Genomic DNA, 20,925 nt, shown 5'->3' with positions numbered 1-20,925 from the left:
CAGGTGGGGAGGTATCCCTAGTGAGTGAGTAGACAGTGTTGAGGGTTTGGGTACTGGGGGGATTGGGGTAGGTGGAGAGCAAATGGAAAAGATTTTGCAGACAATAGTGAGAGTGGCAGAGCATGATCCTTGGGTGGGAGATGGACATAGTGGAAACAGAATGAGTGAAAAAATAACAGAGAGAAGATGGTGGTACTTACACTGGCAGAGTGGTGAAGATCCTTGATCTTCTTCCTACAGGGCTGTGCATTTCTCCTGAGAGAGTACTAGCCTGGGTGACAACCTTAGATGAGGCTGGCTTAGTCTAGTGTCGTGGCCTTCACTATTAGTCCTTGGGGAATGAGAAGAGTTTGGCTGTGTGTCATCCCATCGAGCAGGACCTCCAGGTTTCTGACTGCAAAACACTATGCCATTTCCTCCTGTCTGAAACGTTTGGGGAAAATGTCAGAAATTAGGCATACAGTTCTGGACAGCCAATTCCAGGTAAACAATGGCTTTTTTAAGATAGCACGGGCACAAGGAGTGCTGGTCTTTCAGCAGATATCAACTGAGTAATTAGTTGTTCTGTAAACAGTGGGTGGCAAGCTGGGACTAGAGTCGGTATGTGAGGAACACCATCAGAGCACGGTAGGTAGTTAATGAGGCACATTTGGTAAAATACAGTAAGAGATCTCACTGACTCTAGCAGAGATAATACCCCAAAAAACCTCAGAGCCAAAATTCATCCCATCATTACTCCAGATACACCTATCTCTTTCCAAAGTCTTGAGTGTTATGGGGACAGCCTTTGTGGCAGTTTTGTAACACTACTCAAACTTTTCTGAATTTTGTTTTTTGTTTGATGTTCTGGTGCACTTTCCCTTCACTCTGAGTGTTCATTCTTTGATATGTGTAGAACTTGCAGTGGTTCCTCTGTCTTAAGGATCAGTTATAACAATGTTCTCTGTTCAAAGATATTACAGCTCTTCAATTTCTTCTTGTAATATCTTGTAATGTTTCCACTGAATATATTTTATTTTCTCAATAATAATTCTTCCTAGTTGTTAGGCGTACATCCTAGATGAAGAATTGATAACTCTTGCTTGATGACAATTATTGAAGTTACTGGTTTGTTTTCTTTTGTGGACCCCTTCATGATTTCTCATGATGTTATGGTCTCTCATGGTAATATGAAGGCTTATATCTTTTGGACAGTGAAGGAAACACATGTTTGTAACCTTCTCCCTATTTACAATTTTGTTAGCAATAATCCATTTTGCAATGGTGATGAAATGCAATTAATAGAATAACATTATTATTGTAATTCCCTGGGATTTTTAAAATAATTGTGACTCCTTGTTCTGCTTCTCTACTTGCTTGAGGGTAATGAGTCAAACTTCGTGAAAGAATGAAGTTGTATTCCTTGGCTAAACCTGTAAATTTCTCATTTGTGAATGACACATTATTACATCAGGAATATCATGTGTTTAATTGATTCTTTTCAATGATTTTTGTCACTGACTGTTAATTTACTGTGTAAACAATTTGTCTCAATTCATCTTGATTAATACTTAATAATAAGGATGAAAACCTTTTCCTTTAAACTCAAGCACGTCCATTTCTAGGTCTTGAGGAAAGTCTGATGACAATAAAAATTCTTTTCATTTATGACTGCCGATTGCACAAGTTCTACAGTTTGCTATCACCTATTCAATTAATCAAGAAATTTCTGTCCACCAAAATAACTGCTGGGCTTTTAATATTTCTAGAAGGCCTTGATCTAATGTATGGAGATTAGCACTTCAAAGTGCTTTAGGCATTACTAATCTTTCACGAAAGACAAACAAATCAACTATAACATAAAAGAGATATTTTTGTTGTTCAAAATATTGTCTCAATATAGCATTATTAGAGATGTATGTTATCCATCCTTTCTAACAATATCTTCTAATCTGTAGACATTCTTCATCCCTCCTTTGAGCTTCATTGATCTGATGCAATTCGTTCTTTCATGCCAACAAGCTTGGGTGTACTAAGGATGTAAGGACACCCATTCTAGCATCAACCCAAGTCTCGCATTTCAATCTCTTCAACACATGCTCAGAATGAAGTATTGGTTGTTCTTTGTTACTTTCCTTGGTTGTACTTTGTGATCAAGTTATATCTCACTTTGGATGTTAACTGCAAGAGGACATCTTCACAACCTTTTCTCATATTGAGAAGAGAAGTTAATGGTTTGTGAACTGTTTCAATCTATTCCCATTGCAGTAATCCCAAATTTTCTCTCATGCTGATATTCCCACCAGGGTTTCGGTTTCAAATGGGATGTACTTTTTCTCAGCTTCTGTTCCAGACCTTGAAGCAATATATACTATTTTTCTTTTCCCATCTTCTTCAAGTTGTTTCAACATTGCATCCAAACATATGGATGGTCAAACAGCCACTCTTATTTTTATTAACTGGAGGTTGGAATGTGTTAGTGCCTTTGAAGAACTGATCAAATTCTTAACTTGCTTTGAAACAATTTATTTAAACATCATTCCAGAATCATTATCAGCCTTATGTAAACAATTCTGTCAATAACTCACTGATTGCTAACAGATTTGTAATGAGTTTCCCTAACTGATTGGCCATTTCTAGAAATCTTTGTAGCTGTGTTATATCCTTGCTTTGAGGAAATTCACCTTTTATGCCCATGGCTTGCACGAGGTGAATTAAGAATTTAACCATGGATTTTGCAAATGTAGACTTGCCATTAAGTGTTATGCCCATTTCGTGGAATATTTTCAGAACTTCCCTCATTTGCCAATTATGTTCCTCTTTTGTTGAATTGTGCACGAAGATAACATTGTTGCATATTATTTCTTCATGTTCTCTGAGTATACTAAACATAGTCATCTGGAATAATTCCTGCCAAGCTATTCCAAATGACAATTAATTAAAATGGGATTGACCAAAAGATATTGTAAAAGTAGTTGACAATCTTAATTCCTGCTCTCAAGTTACCTGGCAGAATCTATTGTTTTGTCTAATGTGGAAACTGCTCTTCACAAATTTTTACCTAAAGTCTCAACAAGTGATGGTATTGGATGGATTTCCCTTGTTGCAGCCTTATTAAGTTGTGTCAAGTTCATGCAGATTCTGATATTCCCATCTGGTTTAAGAACAGTGACCATACATGTGCACTGTTGATGGATACGATGATCGTTGTAATTATCCCCTGTCGTTGCAGCCATTCAATTTCTACCTGCACTTTATCCATTAGTCTGTGTTTGTGTGTGTGTAAGTGATATTATTGTAGTAAAAGGACAAATTAATGTTATACTGGGCTGCAATGTAGTATGGTTTTCATTTTCAGTTTACCCTGTCCTGAAAATCTCATATGATATTCTCTAAGTTCTGTATTGCTGTCTCCCTTAGCAATGCTATCTATTTTACAATCAGCTTTAAACACAGTCATGCTAGCTTGATAAGATTCTGTAAGATAGAAGTGGTTCAGATTATTATCTGTTTTTTTTAAATCTTGTCATGTTCTGACCTTTTAGCTTTCAAACTTTTGCTTTTAGGCAATGCTGTTTTAAAGAAGTTTTAACTTGATCTGTCTTAACCATTTTAACTTCTCAGACAACATAGTAACTCCAGCATGAGTATCCAGTTTAAATTCAGTAAAATGTTTCTCTTCACCGAGAGTTACTGACCAATCTCTAGTCTCTGGATTGTTGACATCTAACCTCTGTGGCATTAACTCTTTTCCTTCTTGGATCTGATTACATTTTAAACTCTGTTGTTATTTACTTGAATTACTTGCAGGTTTAAAATAACAAAATTTCATAAAATGATACATTTACCATAATTGGAGCATTCAGATACAAACATTTTTTCACGTGCCTTGCCCCCACTACACCCAAAACATTTGAAAATAGCAGTACACGTGCTTTTAGCACTTTTGTGGACATTCCCCTTGGTATCTTTTCTGGTTTCGAGCACTCATACTGCACAGACTTGGTTTCCATGGCGCTTGGGCCTTGCCTTGAATTATCCCTTGGTTTTGTATGTGAATCTCAGACTGCCATGTGAACTGCATTCCTTTCACAAGAGTTAAGTCATCTTTTAACTCATACAAATCTGACAAATCTCATCGATCACACCAACAAATATGTGGTCACTTATTATTTTTTCTTTTAAACGGCCATATGCACATTTGCCTACTAATCTGTGCAGATCATTGATTCTCCCCAGGCCTCTGCCTTCATTCGCTAAAGCTAATGCAGTTGATGATTACCTTATCAGACACTGAAAAATGTATTGAAAGTTTTCAAAACTTCAAAACAAAATGATGAAGTTTAAATTACCCCTTGTCTGGTTAACATGTTGACTGCAATGATACCAATAACAAGAAGCAGAGTAATGACCTGCTCACACTGGTCCCTTTTGTTCACCTGTGAATATGTTCAGAACTTGGCAAACTGTCTTTTCCAGATCTGAAAATGTGTTGCTGGAAAAGCGCAGCAGGTCAGGCAGCATCCAAGGAACAGGAGAATCGACGTTTCGGGCATAAGCCCTTCTTCCTCCAAGGAACAGGAGAATCAACGTTTTGGGCATAAGCCCTTATGCATCTGGGATGATAATGTACTGCTGGCAACACATTTTATTCACATTTAACTATAAACAATAATTGGGGCAATGACCTGAAGGCCTATGAGTATGCTGATCATTGCTTTGGGGAAATCTCTGCTCTGTAAAGTTGTTATGGAAGCAATTCAGAAAACAAGGGCTACAGATTCTGCTAATTTTCCCATTCCCTGTTGAGGAATGAAATTTTCCAAAGCAGCATATGTTATTCATACAAAGACAAACTGTTAACCAATGTCTGTTGCAATCACTGTCAATTAACAAATTCATTTGTGTTTCAAACTTACAACATTGGTAACTTGGTAACTGAACTCAAGGCAAAGCTTTTTTTAAAGCACATAAGAAATAGGAAGAGGAGTGCATATGGTTCTTTGAACTTACCCACCATTCATGATGATACTTGCTAATCTGTTGTCATGACACCTCTTTCTCAATAGACGCAAACTTTAGCTCAGACTTCAATGTACTCTTGCATGAAGCATCCTTGGGCTTCTAAGGCAAATGGTTCTGAAGATTCACAGCACTCTGAGTGAAGGGATTTGTCCTCATTTTTGTCTTAAATGATTGACCAGTTTTCCTGAGACTGTGCCATGTATTCTAGATTCCCAGGTCCTTTTTTAAATATGCAGTTGATGAATTTCCAACCATTCCGATTTTACAGACTGTATTTTTGAGGTTAATTAAAAATGTTTGGTATTTATGATAAAGGAATCTGGTTTAACCTTTATTAAATTCAATAACTTGATAACTCTCAAAAGTGATTACTGCTGAATTCAACACACTGCCCTACTGGTGCCACTTCCATTAAACCAAATTAAATTGTATAATTAAATAATTTAGTAGTTTATTTTCATTATTAAAATGGATTAGTATGATGGCATAGCTGTAATAATAAATAAGGTTTCTGTTTATTTTTACCAAATGTATCTATTTTTAATATTTATTATTCAGCACTAAATTGGTTAACAAAGAAATTGCATACCAATAATGATTTATGTTGAACCTAATATAGTTTGAATTTATTTTGGTTATTGGTACAGTCAAATGGAAAACTATTGAGTCATCAAAGCTAACTACAGAATTAAACATACATAAGCATCCATAAAGAGGAAAATTTTAAAGGTTTATGTACTCCAATGTACTGAAAAGCTTCAGGTACAATAAAATCTGACAGGAGCAATATAGTTTTCATGGAACAAAAAAAATCAACTCAATTATACGATCTTTCAACAGATTTGTTCAACAGTACCATTTTAACACAAGCTGGAATCTTTTAGGGATCTGAATGATGTAGATGATGGTACCAATTATGGCAGGCCTATCATAACATCAGAAGCATCTCACTCCATTCTTTTATGCGTTTGACAAAGGGATCCAGTTAAGGAAGCCAGTTAAGGCAGCCACTTAAGGGAGATTATTGCCTTGTTAATGACCCAACTCAGCTGACTAAATACACTGAACAAGCTGGACGTCAAGAAAAGTTGACATGGAAATCAGAGCAGTTATTTGGCAATTTGGCTCACTGCTTGCCCTAGAGGACCTTCACGTTGCTTATGACCAAATAAATTCTGTCGGCATGATCCACAGGTACTAGCCACATATACCCCTCATCCACAGAAATAGGCATCTGACACTGGCCAACCCTTCATAACCATAATGACAGCACTTTGATAATACTGCAGCGCCCTCTTTAATAATAGACTTGTATTGCAGGGTGCACTGGCAACGAGTGTTGAAAGGCTTCAGCAGGAATCCTGAATGCAGGGACAGGCACCCAATTCATGGATTAGAGCAGGGCTGGTCACTTGCTCCCCTAGCACTATCTGAGTCTTGCCTTGTTTTGTTATGCCAGTCAGCACAGTTATGCAACCAGTGTGCTTTGCTGTTCAGCAATCAATAGTCAAGGGGGCATGCATCTTACTCCAAGGCAATGTGCTTTGTTAATCTCACACCTTCACCATGTGCTAACAGTCAACATATGGCATGTGCAGCAAGCAAACAGCCATGTCTCAAAGATTCAAGGGAATAATCTTCTCTGAAACCCATTGAGGCATCTGTTACTCAAGGAGTTGTGACACAGTCCACTTGGGATGTTCTTGGTCAGGGGGCTGTGCCTCTGCACTCTGCGCTTTTGGTCAGTTCCATGGCTCTGTTGCAGCAAGCTATTCTTCAAGATTGGGGCCTGAAGGCTGGGGGAGAAAGTGGATGAGCAACCTGCGACATTTCTTCCTTAGCCAGCTGCAAACCTGTCACTGTGAGAAGCTACCAGATTGAGCTTCCATAATTCTAAGGCAAATGGTCCCGGTGGGTGTCAGCAGCTGAGCTGATACGGAGTGCAGGAGGCTGCCTTGCCGATGCTTTTTCTAGGCCTCAGTAGTTTTGTCTTCAGAGGTTGAAGATGTGGTTTCTGGTGGAGCAAGCTGGATCTCGACAGACATCCCACTGGCACCTGCAAAACAAGAGAGAGCGACGGACAGACAGTGTTGTGGCCTCTGGATAGAAATGTATAGTAATGAATGAGACTGACGTACAGAGCAGGGCATACTGTGAGAGTTGGAGTGGAATGAAGAGTGACACTCACTCAATTGTCAGGACCTGGATGTCTTGGCATCTCCATAGGAGCAGTCCCAGTCTCCTCCTGCAAGGGCCATGATTCTATGCTCATAACGGGTGAAGAGCTTTATGTCAAGCGCCCTCCACCACTTTTCTGACTTCTTCCAACAACATTTATCATAGCTTTGGTTCCATTTAATGCTTTAATAAGTTAGAAGGCCTCTATAGTTAGAAATAACACACCCTGATCCCAAATAGTTGAATGTCATTTGTTCTCTATTATCTTTCCCTAGTTCTTTCTTTTTAAATAACCCTTTGGCACCATTTTGTCTCAAAGATAATTTGCATGTGGATTGCATATCTCAAAGGGATTCTGTCGCTGTTTTCAAAACATTCTTTATTATGCAATGTGATAGGAAATGCTTTCTTTTAAAGAACTATGAATTTTAAGGTTTTCACATCTGAAAAGGATAAGCCAGGAGTGCTTCTTGATTCATACTTTGGCTTCTCCAAGAAACATTCTTTTTAACATAATGAATATCAAGCATCAATTGTGCAAATATTTTCCCAAATACTTGCCCTTAAATATCTTCAAAAGTTTTATGTGTAGAGCATTTGTCTTGCATTTACATTGTGCAAACTTTTTTTAATTCACTCGAGGAATGTGGGCATGGCTGGTTGGCCAGCATTTATTGTCTGTCGGTAAGCTCTTCAGAAGGTGATAGTGAGTTGCCTTCTTGAACCATTGCAGTTTACCTCCATAGGTTGACCCACAATGCCATTAGGAAGGGAATTCCAGGATTTTGACCCAATGACAGTGAGGGAATGGTGATATCTTTCCAAGTCAGGATGATAAGTTGCTGGGAGGGAAACCTGCAGCTGCTGGTGCTGCCATGTATCTGCTGCTCTTGTCCATCTAGATGGAAGTGGTGGTGGGATGGAAGGTGCTGTCTGGGGATCTTTGGTAAATTTCTGCAAAGCAACTTGTAGATAATACATACTGCTGCTACTGAGCATCAGTGGTGAAGGGAGTGGATGTCTGTGGATATGGTGCCAATCAAGCAGGCTGCTTTTTCCTGGATGTGTCAAGGTTCCGGAGTGTTGTTGGAACTGTGCCCATCCAGGCAAGTGGGGAGTATTCCATCACACTCCTGGCTTGTGCTATGCAGATGATGGACACACTTTGGAATGTCAGGAGGTGAGTTATTTGCTGCAGTATTCCTGGCCTCTGACCTGCTCTTGTAGCCATTGTGTTTGCATCGAGTCCAATTGAGTTTCTGGTCAGTAGTAACCACCCAGATGTTGATAGTAGGGGAATTCAGTCATGGTGACATCATTGAATGTCAAGGGTCAGTGGTTAGATTCTCTCTTACTGGTGATGGTCATAGCTTGGTATTTGCTACTTGTCAGCCCAAGCCTGGATTTTGTTCAGACCTTGTTGCATATGAACATGGACTGCATCAGTGTCTGAGGAGTTTCATTTAGTGCTGAACATTGTACAATCATCGACAAACCTCCCCACTGTGAGTTTCTGATGGAAGGAAGGTCATTGATGAAGCAGCTAAAGATGGTTGAGCCTAGGACACAATCTGAGGAACTGTTGCAAAGATGAGACGATTGACCTCCAACAACTATAACCATCTTCCTATGTGTCAGGTATGACTCCACCTAGTGGAGAGTTTGCTCCTGATGCTCATTGATTCCAGTTTTGCTAGGAATCCTTGTTGCCACACTTGGTCAAATGCAGCCTTGATGTCAAGAGCTCACCTCACCTCTGGAATTCAGCTATTTCTACCACATTTGAACCAAGGCTGTAATGAGATTAGGGCTGAGTGGCCTGAGAAGAACTCAAACTGAGTGCTGCTGAGCAGGTGCTGTTTAATATTACTGTTGATGACACCTCCCATCACTTTACTGATGATCAAGAGCAGACTGATAGGGTGGTAATTGGCCAGTTTAGATTTGTCCTGTTTTGTGTGTACAGGGCATATGCATGCAATTTTCCACACTGTCAGGTAGATACCAGTGTTGTAACTGTACTTGAACAGCTTGGCTAGGGTTGCCAGAATATTGTCTTCAGTACTAATGTGTTGATTTCTAAAATTTAAGAAACATAAATGTTTTATCAAAGATCTGGCAAATATTAATGAGCACAATTGTATTTCTCTTGCAGGAGCTGTGTTGAATGTTACCTTTCTAACATGGGTGGATCAGTAGAAGAATGCCAAGAAAAATGCATGATAGTTGATTCCACAGTCAATCAAACCGCAGGTAACAAATACTACTTTCAAATGAAAACTAAAACCAAAACAAGTTGGAGTTGTTTTTGCTTGAATTCAGTTCACTGTTTGATGTACCTCACTGTTTTAATCTTTTGATTCTGCAGAGGTATGACTGAATCAAGTCAAAATATGCAGAGCTACCACAAAACAAATCAGAGGATCTCCTAATTGCAAATCATTTTGTACAGAATGGCCTTTCATGAAAATGAGATAAATTTATATTTTATTCAACCTTCCAGTGATCATAAAGAAATATTCATTTTAATCTCGTAAGGGTCTGAGCATCATGGATTACGGTGGGATTTCTGGCAGAATTGGATAAAAAGTCCACTGAGGCCCATTTCAACATCAAGATTATCTTGTGCCATCTTTTTCACTTTTGTCAAGCGATGTGGTGAGATTCTCACTAGACAATGGCATGATGCCAATTAACAAGGGTTAACACTTGTCAAGCATCTTGTTAATGCTCCAACTCACGACATTAATGTTCAGCCTCCCATTTTACCAAACACACCAAAGAAGCTAGATGTAGGGAAAATCAAAAAGGAAACTAGAACATGTGCTTGGCAGATGCACCTTGCCATTAATCTCAGCCAAGAAAGTGGTAGGAACATTAAAGAGACCTCCACTCGAGTTCACATTTATGATCATCATCCGGAGCCCTTCCAAAAGTATACATTCCATGTCATAGCAATTGTGAAATAAATGTAGATTGACCATTTCCATACACTACCAGAAGGGTGATACCACCTATGGAATATAGGGTTGAATTTTACCAGAGATTGTCTAATGATAATTTTGGGGAGTTTCCTGTGGGTTTCTCTCCCTATGCCAATGATTTTTCTCACGCTATTCTCTTAAGTTGGCCTCATTAGCTCTACAACATAACTCTATAGCACTGCTTGTAACTATCTTCATTCCACCATCACTGGAAATATTTGCCACTGCAGGGCTCTCCTCAGATTTCTGACAATGACATTATTTTCAGAACAGAGAGCAAGCAACATCTTCCCTCATTCACTGTCACCCACTCCAGCATCCACTCCCACATGCTACCTACCCTGCATGTCCTTTGAGCTGCCTTCTCACTGAATCGGGACACCACACCACAGTTCCTCTAATTTCACCTGCACTAATAGCTGGACTCTCCACTTTCATCTCACTCAATCCCTTCCTTTGTCTCATTCCAGGAGAAAATGGCCCAGAATAGGGCCAAGTCGGATGCATCAGAGCCAACATCTGTTTGCTTATCCCCTGTAAGGAGAGGATCCTTGCCTTAGCAGGCAAAGTCAGAGATCATTCATGCAGTGATGTCAACACCCATGCCCAGGTGATTAAGAAAGAATCATTGGGCAGTGCTCTGCTGTTCATCCAAAACCAGCACTGGGAATGGATTCCGAACATGACTGAACCTTGACCCATATTTTGCAACTCTGTTGTCTTTCATCTTCTGTAGGTACTACTGGAATCTGTACAATTTGCACCTTAAGGAAAGCAGCCAAGACATCATCCCCCTCCTCCACATCTGAGGAAGAAGTCACAGATCCCTCAGAGGATGCAACAATAAGGTTGCCCTCTGCACTTACCCTGCAGCTCAGCTCCTGACACCTCGGTGGGTACATTAGGTAGATTAGAGTCAGGAGTACATGCTGGTGAGCACGTCCCACATCTCCACAGCTATTCAAGAAAGAAATGCCCAGGTCACTGGCACTTTGAGGACTGCCAATGGCCTGGCACCTCCTCAGCTCCAGACAGGAGAGCATTAACAAATTTATCCAACTGCACAAACAGTTGCAGGAGCAGCAGGCAGCCAAAGACACTGGGCAAAGACGGGAGCATGCCATGAACATTATTTGTACCAAGCTGCCTCTGGCATGCAAGTATCTGACTGCCTCCTGGATGGGTTGGCAGCTGCCATGCAGACTCAGGTTTAGCACACACAATGTCTGCTGGATATACGCACAAGGTTAGAGACAAAAATACTGCAGATGCTTGTATCCAAAGTAGGCAAGCATATGCACAAACCTGCATTCCATTATCTTAGCCATTGGTACTTAGAACCCACCCGAGCACAAGGCTTTGTAAAGATTGAATAATGGAGCATTGGATGTTGTGAAGGTTTTCATCCATTAGCAACCTTAACTTTTATTAAACAGCATGAAGTGCACTACATATTAAAGCATTAACCAGTTAGGATTACACAGGGGAGTTTGGCCTCAGCAACATCAAAAGATTTGTAATGAAAGACTAATTCCTGCAACTCCGTTCTGTTGAACAGAGAAGTCTTACCTGGGTGAAATTGCTGCGCTGTGTGATGCTGAAGGTGCTGTTCTGCCTGAAGAACATCCTCATCTTCTTACTCAACACAACTCTGTGACTTTTACGAATCCACATCATCCATTCCATACCCTCAATGCACCTTCACATTGTCTTGAGCAGAGATTCAAGCAGCCTCCTCGATCTGGGCTGAACTGTTACAATGCCCCATACCAGTACTTAACCTGCATGGAAACCTGATCATGCAGGTTTACCCCTGAGGACTAAGGTGTTGCATTATAGATACACTATGTCATGACATGGCATTCTGACCTGTATCCAGTGACTGAGTATGATGCCACCACCCATCTTTCTGCACAGCATTCCATGGAAGATGAGTGACTGTGGATCTCCTGTATCTACATTACATTATGAGGGCTCCTATGGCTGGAAGTTGCACAGTAGGAGGTGGCTCCACATTCACTAAAGCTTAATTCTGGTCCTGACTTTGTGGACACACATTTCTCATCCTCATGTAGCAACCCTTGGTGAAGTGGCCACATGGACAACCACAGCTTCTCTGTGCCTGAATCCACTGGGGACACTGGAAGTTGTTGAGCCTATGTGTATGATACCAGAAATTTATAGGGGATCATACAGCAGTCAAAGCACACACAGATAACATTGGAACAGCACCCTCCAAACACTGGGACATGGAGGGTCCTGACAAAGAGTCTAGTGGGATGTTGTACATGGCCATTGTACATCATTACCGATTATACATTGGTGGCTCAAGCCTTTTCCACACATACAGTAACACATTGTATGTGTGGTAACAATCAAGAGGACCTCTTTGTCTACCCCTGTTCCTCACATTACCTAAGAAAGGCAATATCGTATATAGGATAATAGTGTAGCTGCTTTATAGTTCAAGGTATGGTGAGCATTTCCTGCAGTCTATGGGAACTCAGATGAAGATTGCTACTCAGGTAATGAGGGGAAGTCTTTCCAAGCTGCATTGTATTGCTTGTGCCTCAGCCATTATTGGGATTGACTTATAATATTGAATAATGTGGCCAAGAGTGCTGAGGGTCATGATTTTTCATTGACTCGTTATGTCAATGTATAAGGTCTATTTTGTGTTCATGGATATATTTCACTTGTGCTGTGTCGCTGTTCAATGCTTTTGCCTTTTAAAGGATCTGACGTCACACGAAAGTGCATTTCCCTCCCTCCCTCAGAGGATGAAACACTTACTCCACCCACCAACGGCCAGTTTCATTTCCATTGCACAATTGCATTTTGATGAGGATGGAAGATGACAGCAATCATGCTTCTGAGAGTGACTCACAGGCTCAGCTCGTCATTCTGGGTGACCCCTCACATCTTCAGATTCTGTTCTTCCCTGCTTTCCCTGTCAGCCCTATCAAATTTGATCTTCCCCATGTTCCCAGACAACCTGTTGACTGGCATGTTCATCTTGTCACTTTAACCTCGGAGACCCAGGCATATAGCTTACTCATGCCAATCAGTGCCATACACTGTACCAATATCCTTCCTTCACTCACAACAACCCCCCTTCAGCCCCATGGCATCTTCCTCTGCAACTGCCAAAGTTATAGCACCTGTCCATTTACCTCCTCCCTCTTCAGTATCCAAGAGCCCAAACATACCTTCCAGGTGAAGCAGCACTTTACCTGGACTTCGCACAATCCAGTCTGCTGCATTCGCTGCTCACAATGTGGTCTCCTCTACACTGGGGAAACGAAGCATAGATTGGGTGACTGCTTTGCATTCTGCCCGCTAAAAGGACCCTGAGCTTCCAGTTGTGTGCCACTTTAGCACACCATGTTCCCTGACCAACGTCTGTCTCAGACTCGCTGCAGTACTCCAGTGAAGCTCAGCGCAAGCTGGAAGAACAGCATGTTATTTCCCACTTGGGGTTCCTGCAGCCCTCCGGACTCAATATCTAGTTCAATAATTTTAGGGCCTGAACTCCCCCATGCCCTCACCCCCTACCCCACACATCAGGTCTTGTTATCACACACTCTGCTATTACACACTATCTATTGTTAGCCACAAACAGTCTCCATTAACAGTTATTCATCCTCCTAGGCAAATCATTATCAGCTCCTTTGATTGTCCAATTGTTCTTCTCTCTCTTTGGGTTCTATCCCTTCCTATCATTTACTCCCTACCCCTTCTGCCCACCCTATCTTCTGAATACAAACCAATATTTTCCAAGCTACCATCGGTTCTGAGGAAAGGTCCCTGGACCCAAACCGTTACTGATCTCTCTTCACAGATTCTGCCAGACCTGCTGAACAACTTCTGTTTTAGCTTCTGATTTATGGCATCCACAGTTCTTTTTGTTTTTATTGAAGCCCAGGGGGTGGCCACTGTCAATATACCCTCCCCCTTAATATGCTGAGTTGCCCCCACCCTGCATGCCAGCGAGCTGTCTCCAAACCCCACCATTACATTCCCCAGCTTTCCTAGCACTGCAGTGGCTACTGATCACCTTTCTTGACCTTCAATTGACAGACCTCCAGAACTGACTGTTATCCAGCCCCTGACGAACAGCCATGACTAATGAATGAACAGACCTCTAACTGATATCTGTAACTGCCTGACTGACTGTTCACAGATCCCGAGACTAGTTGAACCAGCCTGATGCACTGAGCATGGACAACTCCCTGGAATGTAAAGGTGTGGACACCCTGACATGACCATCCCATGTGCTGTCTAAGCCTCTGGACTAATATCAACAAGACTTGCTATGTCAGGACCCTCTGACAGTAGATTGTCACCCTTGACCTGACTGAGAATTACACTGCTTAGAATTTGAGACATATCCATTTCTTTGCTGCAAGCAAATGATGTTGGTGTAACATTGAAATGACACAGTACTGTACAACATGTCTACCCACTTGATTAATCACTGTTGTCTATCAGGACAAGCTACCTTGCTTTGTATCTGTGTTAAATAGCAAAGGAAGAAAGAAATACAGTGAGTCTTTATGTTTTTGATGGTGTGGCAAACCACAAAATAAGGCAAGGCTTTGAGTTTCCAACTAGATGGAAAGCAAATGAGCAGTAAGAGAACATGTGCGGAGCTCTGAGATGCACCTTGGCCTAATCTACAAGGTAGGCACTTGTCCCTGCGTGCAGTGAAAAGTGTAGGTGCGCTTCAAAGTGCAGCGTTGGATTAGACCACTATATTGTAAGTGGGTCAGAAATGTGCCACAAGAATGCAATGCTACCAATGGCATCCTGTGTGGATGGGCATGAAGGCAGTCATTGGCCATGGAGTGTGACAGAGATGTTGAGGACTACTGTCCATGATGGAGACCTGGAGGAGCAAGTGGCAAGCTGCAACCGTCAGGTGCCAGCTTTGACTTTCATCTTGGGAATTATCACTGTAGTCATCCTGTGTATTGGAGGATTGGAAATTGCATATCAACGAGGTGAGATTCAGTACTTACTTACTTTCAGCTTGTGTTGAGCTTCATGCAACCAAACAGAAACTGAATGGCCACTCAGTGTACCACTGGAATAAGATGCTACAGTTCCTATCCTCGGCCTGCCAAGATCGCAAGAAATTACAGAGTTGTGAACATATCCCAATTTATCACAGAAACCAGCCTTCCATCCATTGACTTCATCTATACTTCCCACTGCCTCAGGAGGCAACCAACATAATCAAAGGCCCCTCCCACCCCAGTTGTACTCTCTTCCACCTTTTTCTATCAGGCAGCAGATATAAAGATTTGAATACATGTACAAACAGATTCAAGAACAGCATCTTCCACATTGTTACCAGACTTTTGAACAGACCTCTCAAATGTTAATGTTGATCTCTGTCTCTCTCTCTCTCTCTCTCTCTCTCTCTCTCTCTCTTGCTTCTTTGTGGCTATAACATTGTATTCTGCACTCTGTTCTGCTACCCTGATCCACTTTGTATGATGTGACCTGCCTGCATAGCATCTTCTTACATGCCCCACCCTCCCTCAGCTGTGTCTTTTTTGTCACAAAACAGAGATTGCTGGAAAGGCTCACCCCACCTTAGTTTGCACCAGACAGACTGATGTGGCCTGTCTCCTCAATTGATATGACCACATCCCAAAGCAAAATGTGCCCAGCTCCCTGACTGATTCCTATATATCCCTGAACTGCATTAGCCCTTCACCCTCGATTTGACGCTGCAAGGCCAATGAACTGACCGTGATCTACTCCCAGAATCAAGGGCTCCGTGACCAAAAAATACTTTCTCATGAAACAGAATACGATAGAAAGCATAAGGTTAATTTTATAAAATGTTCAGTCCCATCGAGCATCTCACACATGACTATGAATATTGAAGAATTGTAAATGTACTTTGTATGAATTTTCATCAATAAAATAGGAGTAGAATTGATATGGTAACAGCAAAGGAGATAATGAAATACAATGCTAAAACAGACAAATGTTGAACTTAATTATTTTGACTAATGAATAAAGTTTTGAAATGTCCGTAACTTAACAAGAAAATCAATATAAATTTATTATTGTACAAAATTTGTAATTGAACAAATATCAAATAGATGTAAAGAACTTTCATTGAAATGGAATGACAGTCACACAAGTTAAAAACAAACTTGACTTTGACATTATAATTCTTTGCTTATTTTCCAGTCAGAAGTTCTCACATGAAAACATTTCAAACATTTTAGCCTTTTTTTATTTTGAAAATGTCTGGTGAGGTTACTCTACAGAGGCCCATATCCTGTCACCAAGTCACCCTTAATTTACACATGGAAAGCCCTTGACACTGATCCAGCTTCCTCAGAGCTAACTCTCAGAGTGAACAGAATCTCTGACACACTCGTTTTTTTTTCAGGTAAAGGCATTCAGCTTAGAGAAGATGTGAGGAAAATCTTTTTTTCACACAGAGGGTGTTTGGTGAAATAACTCCATAGATGCCGGTATTCCATCACCAAGTCACCTTTTGTTTACCTTTTATGATACTGATCCAGCTGCCTCAGAGGCAGCTCTCACAGTGAACAGAATCTGTTTCTATCTGTCAGCCAGGGCTCCCTGATTGGGGCTGTTAATCTGGTCCAATCAGGGAATTCTATGAGGCCCACTTGTCTGACTTCATTACCATCACAGCACCTAGACTATTCAAAAGGTTTCCCAGTCATTTGGTTGTATGAACATCCATTCAATGTAACATAATCTGGGCATATTACTTGAACAAAGTATAGACAGTATTATATCATGGATATTGTGGGCTATTAGGCACTGAAGAAAGTTGTTTCTGAAGTAGTTAATACGCACTCCTAGAATGTTAGAATTCATTTCAAAAGGGCGAAAATACAAGAGCAGAAATGAACTGCTGAGGCAGAATAAAGTTTGGTCAGATCACATTTGGAATATTGTGAGCAGTTATGGGCTCCCTATCGAAGGAAGATTGTGCTTGGGTCCAAAGGAGGTTCACAACAATGATCCCTGGTATGAATGGCTTGTCATGAGGTAATATTGAGGACTCTGGGTCTGTACTCCATGGAGTTTAGAAGAATGAGGGGGATTCTATTGAAATTTACAGAACATTGGATAAAATTGACGTGGAGAAGATGTTTCCACTAGGAGGAGAGACTAGGACCCAAGGTTACAGCCTCAGAATAAAGGGGCAACCCTTTAGAACTGAGATAAGGAGGAATTTATTGAGCCAGAGGGTGATGAATCTGTGGAACTCATTGCCACAAAAGGCTATGGAGGCCAAATCATTGAAAAAAAGATAACAAAGACCAGTAAAGCACAGACCCTTCAGTTCACCAAGCCTGTGCCAACACATGCCAGCTTTATAAAGCCTTTTGTCTTCACACAGTTTAGCCCTCTATTCCCTGCCTATTCATGTACCTCTCAAGATGCCTTTTAAATGTTGCTTCTAGCATCTTTGCTGGCAATGCATTCCAGACACTTACCATCCCTGTTTAAAATTCTTGCTTCTCACTTATCCCTTAACCTTTTCCCCTTTTACCTTTAAGCTATGTGCCCTCAATTGACATTTCTACTCTGAGAAAAGGACTCTAACTATTCATGCCTCTTATTAAAACTTATCAGGTCATCCCCTCAGACTCCAGCATTTAACTAAAAACAAATCAAGGTTTTCTAATCTCTCCTCCTAGCTAATCCCTTCCAAACCAGGCAACGTCCAGATTTACCTTTTCTGTACTCCAAAATTTTCACATCCTTCTGGTGGAGTGGAAACTAGAACATTGTGCAATATTCCAAATGTAGCTTTTCCAAAGTTGTGTATACCTGCAACGTGACTTGCCAATTTTAATACTCCATGAAGGCAAGCATGCCAATACACCTTCTTAACCACCTATCTACCTACTTTCAAAGAACTGGAGCTGTATGCCTTCAACACAGAGATAGATAGCTTCTTGATTAGTAAGGGGATCAAGGGTTACGGTGATAAGGCAGGAGAATGGCCTAATTCAACTTCTACATCTTATGTTATATGTAATATAAAATTTTATTGAAGAAAGTTGATACATGCAAATGCTGATGAACTACCCATGGGAATTATTGAAGTTAAACACAGTTGAGAACATTTTGTGACAAAGCATTTGTGTAGAAAATGAAATTTTATAAATGTTGGGACGTGAAGAAATATTACATGGGTTTTTTTTGAAAAGTCAAATGCAATTATTCAAGATTATGATCAGTGTGTGTAGTGATTGAAACAGGTGGTCCTTGTTGACTACGAGGTTCTTGATTGGGGTTGCTAACCTGGGCCAATCAGGAAGCCCTGGCTGACCAAAAAGCACTTCTGCTGTTAAGTAGTAGTGTGGGGGAGAAAACAAAAGAAAGGGGGAAAAAAATGAAAATTAAAACAAAGAAAACAGGAGTTCTGTTGACTCAGAGCTGGCTCTGAGGGAGCTAGATCAGTGTCCAGGACTCTCCATAAGAAAAAATATATAAATGGGGGCTGCCCTTGAGGCAATTTCCCTGTAAATTGCTGTTTCTCATAAACAACTGTTCACTGTTAACTGTTCGGTTGTAATTTGTGCTGGTTAATAAAATTAAAAAAGATATAAACAGGCTGCCCTTGGAGGTGGCCAGAAGGGGTATCAGGGTGCACCGAGAGCTGGAAGGGGTATCAGGGTGGACCGAGAGCCGGAAGGGGTGGAGAGGCAGGCTGCCTTGTGGCCGGAAGATGGGAGGCACAGAGGGTTTCCTCGGTTGCTTGGGGTATCTGTGTTCTATACACTGGTTTATTGTTTGTTTGATTGGACTGTATTGTATGAGTTTGTTACTGTTTCCTTTTTGCTGACTTACCGTGGGATTTGAGGTTCGCCATCATTTCCCAACGGTGGAGTTTGGGGTTTGGCCTTGCTGCCCCTTCCCCTGTAAATAGTCTTTTGTGAATCACTGCTTACCATTTATTGTTAACTGTTTGTATTTTGTACCATTTCATAAAATTATTTTTAAAAATAAGAGGGAATTTAGAATCTCCTAACTTGAGGGGACTGACACTGAGCTGGCTGGCTGGCAGGCCACAGCCACTGTACTGTGTACAAGTAAATAAAGGGTGACTTGGTGATGGGATACCAGCCCCTGTGCAGTTATTTCAATGCGCAATAGTTGTGATTTCACAGATTTAAATAAAAAAGAAACTTAATATATACATTTCAAACTATTTTCACAGAATTTGCAGAAAACCAATCAATCTACTGTACTTTGAAAAGTGGCAATGACTGCACAATATCATTCCGTATTGTTAATGATCAACATGGAAGATCACTTCTTTATGATCTCGAACAAACAGGTGAGCTTGGATAATACATGAGTTTATACCTGTGTAATGTTTTCACTTGAGCTATTTCATTCATTTTCACATCACTGGATGCTGCACATTTGCAAGGCAAGACTTAGCAACCTGTTAGGTTGTGGAATAATCTGGTTGATTTCAAATTAAATACCTCAAATTAAATACTGAGCATTCAAAAATAACTGAATTTCATTGATGGGACCAGTGAAGAATTATGCTGACAATAAAATTAATTATTTTAAAGAATTACTGATCCCAACTGGCAAGTGAGGAGATGACAACGTAACTTCTTACAGAATTTTATGAAGTTAGTATGAGCCATCAGATAAGGAATTTAAGAACAACAGACCATTCAGTCCCTTAAATTGACCCCAGTTACATCTTATCTCCACTTCCCTGACTTTGATCCTTATCCATTGATAACCTCACCTAACTCATGGTAATGGAATGCTGAACCTTATTTTAAAGGAGGTGGAGTATAAGCATGAGGAAGTCTTACTGCAAGTGTACTAGATGTTCGCGGTGAGACCATATCTGGAGTGCGGTGAGCAATTTTGGTCCCCTTATTTAAGAGGACATCATTTTACTGGAGACAATTCAGAGAAGATTCAGTAGGACAATCCCTGGTTATAGAAGGATTATCTTATGAGCAAAGGCTAAACAATTTGAGAGACTACTCACTGGAGTTTAGAAGAATGAGAGGTGATCTCATTGAGACATATAAGATTCTTAAGTGACTTGACAGGGTAAATACTAAGAGGATACTTCCCATCATGGGAGAATATAGGGCCAGACAGCATACTGTCCATTTAAGACTGAGAAAAGGAGGAAATTCTTCTCTCAGAGTCTTGAGTGTCTCTGGAACTCCTTGCCACAGAAAGCTATGGGGACAGAGAGCTTACGTAGGAAAAGGCTGGGACAGATAGATTTTTGATCAATAGGGGAATCAAGGGTTACGTGGAAAATGCAAGAGAGTGGATATCAGGAATGTTAGATCAGCCATGATCCTATTGAATGGTGTAGTGGGATTGTAGGGATGAACAGCCAGCTCCTGTCCCTATTTCTTACGATCTTATGGTCTAATAAAACAGTGTCAATGGCAATCTTTGAAATTTCACGTAATCAGCATTTACAGTCTTTTGGAGGGAAAGTATTCCAGATTTGTACTTCCATGTCAGTAAAATGGGAGCTCCCTCATAAAAACCTTACTTTAAAGGTTGTGTTCCCCTTGTTCTGGCTTCTTTCACGAATACAAGTAGTTCATCTGTGGTTACGCATTGAATTCCTTTAACATTTTAAATGCTTCAATGAAGCCATCTTTGACATTATTATAAAATAAAATTTCTTTCAACTAAGTTTTTATGACCTGTCCTCAAATAAATGCTTTTAATCCAAGTGTCA

The 20,925-nt window shown here is 40.7% G+C and overlaps 1 protein-coding gene across 4 annotated transcripts in view; it reads left to right on the top strand.

Annotated features, from left to right (window-relative positions):
• The window catches only part of itgb6 (integrin, beta 6), a 116,678-nt gene that overhangs the window by 84,596 nt on the left and 11,157 nt on the right, over positions 1-20,925 (top strand). For all 4 annotated transcript variants that reach the window (XM_072579439.1, XM_072579442.1, XM_072579443.1 and 1 more), the window contains 2 exons: positions 9,338-9,435; positions 19,402-19,521. In XM_072579439.1, coding sequence (XP_072435540.1) covers positions 9,338-9,435; positions 19,402-19,521 — 218 coding nt within the window. The remainder of the gene's footprint in view (positions 1-9,337; positions 9,436-19,401; positions 19,522-20,925) is intronic.

Source organism: Chiloscyllium punctatum, chromosome 10 (assembly GCF_047496795.1).
Source record: "Chiloscyllium punctatum isolate Juve2018m chromosome 10, sChiPun1.3, whole genome shotgun sequence".
Taxonomy (NCBI): domain Eukaryota; kingdom Metazoa; phylum Chordata; class Chondrichthyes; order Orectolobiformes; family Hemiscylliidae; genus Chiloscyllium; species Chiloscyllium punctatum.
Note: the sequence above shows the minus strand (reverse complement) of the source record. Positions and strands in the feature narration are given on the sequence as shown.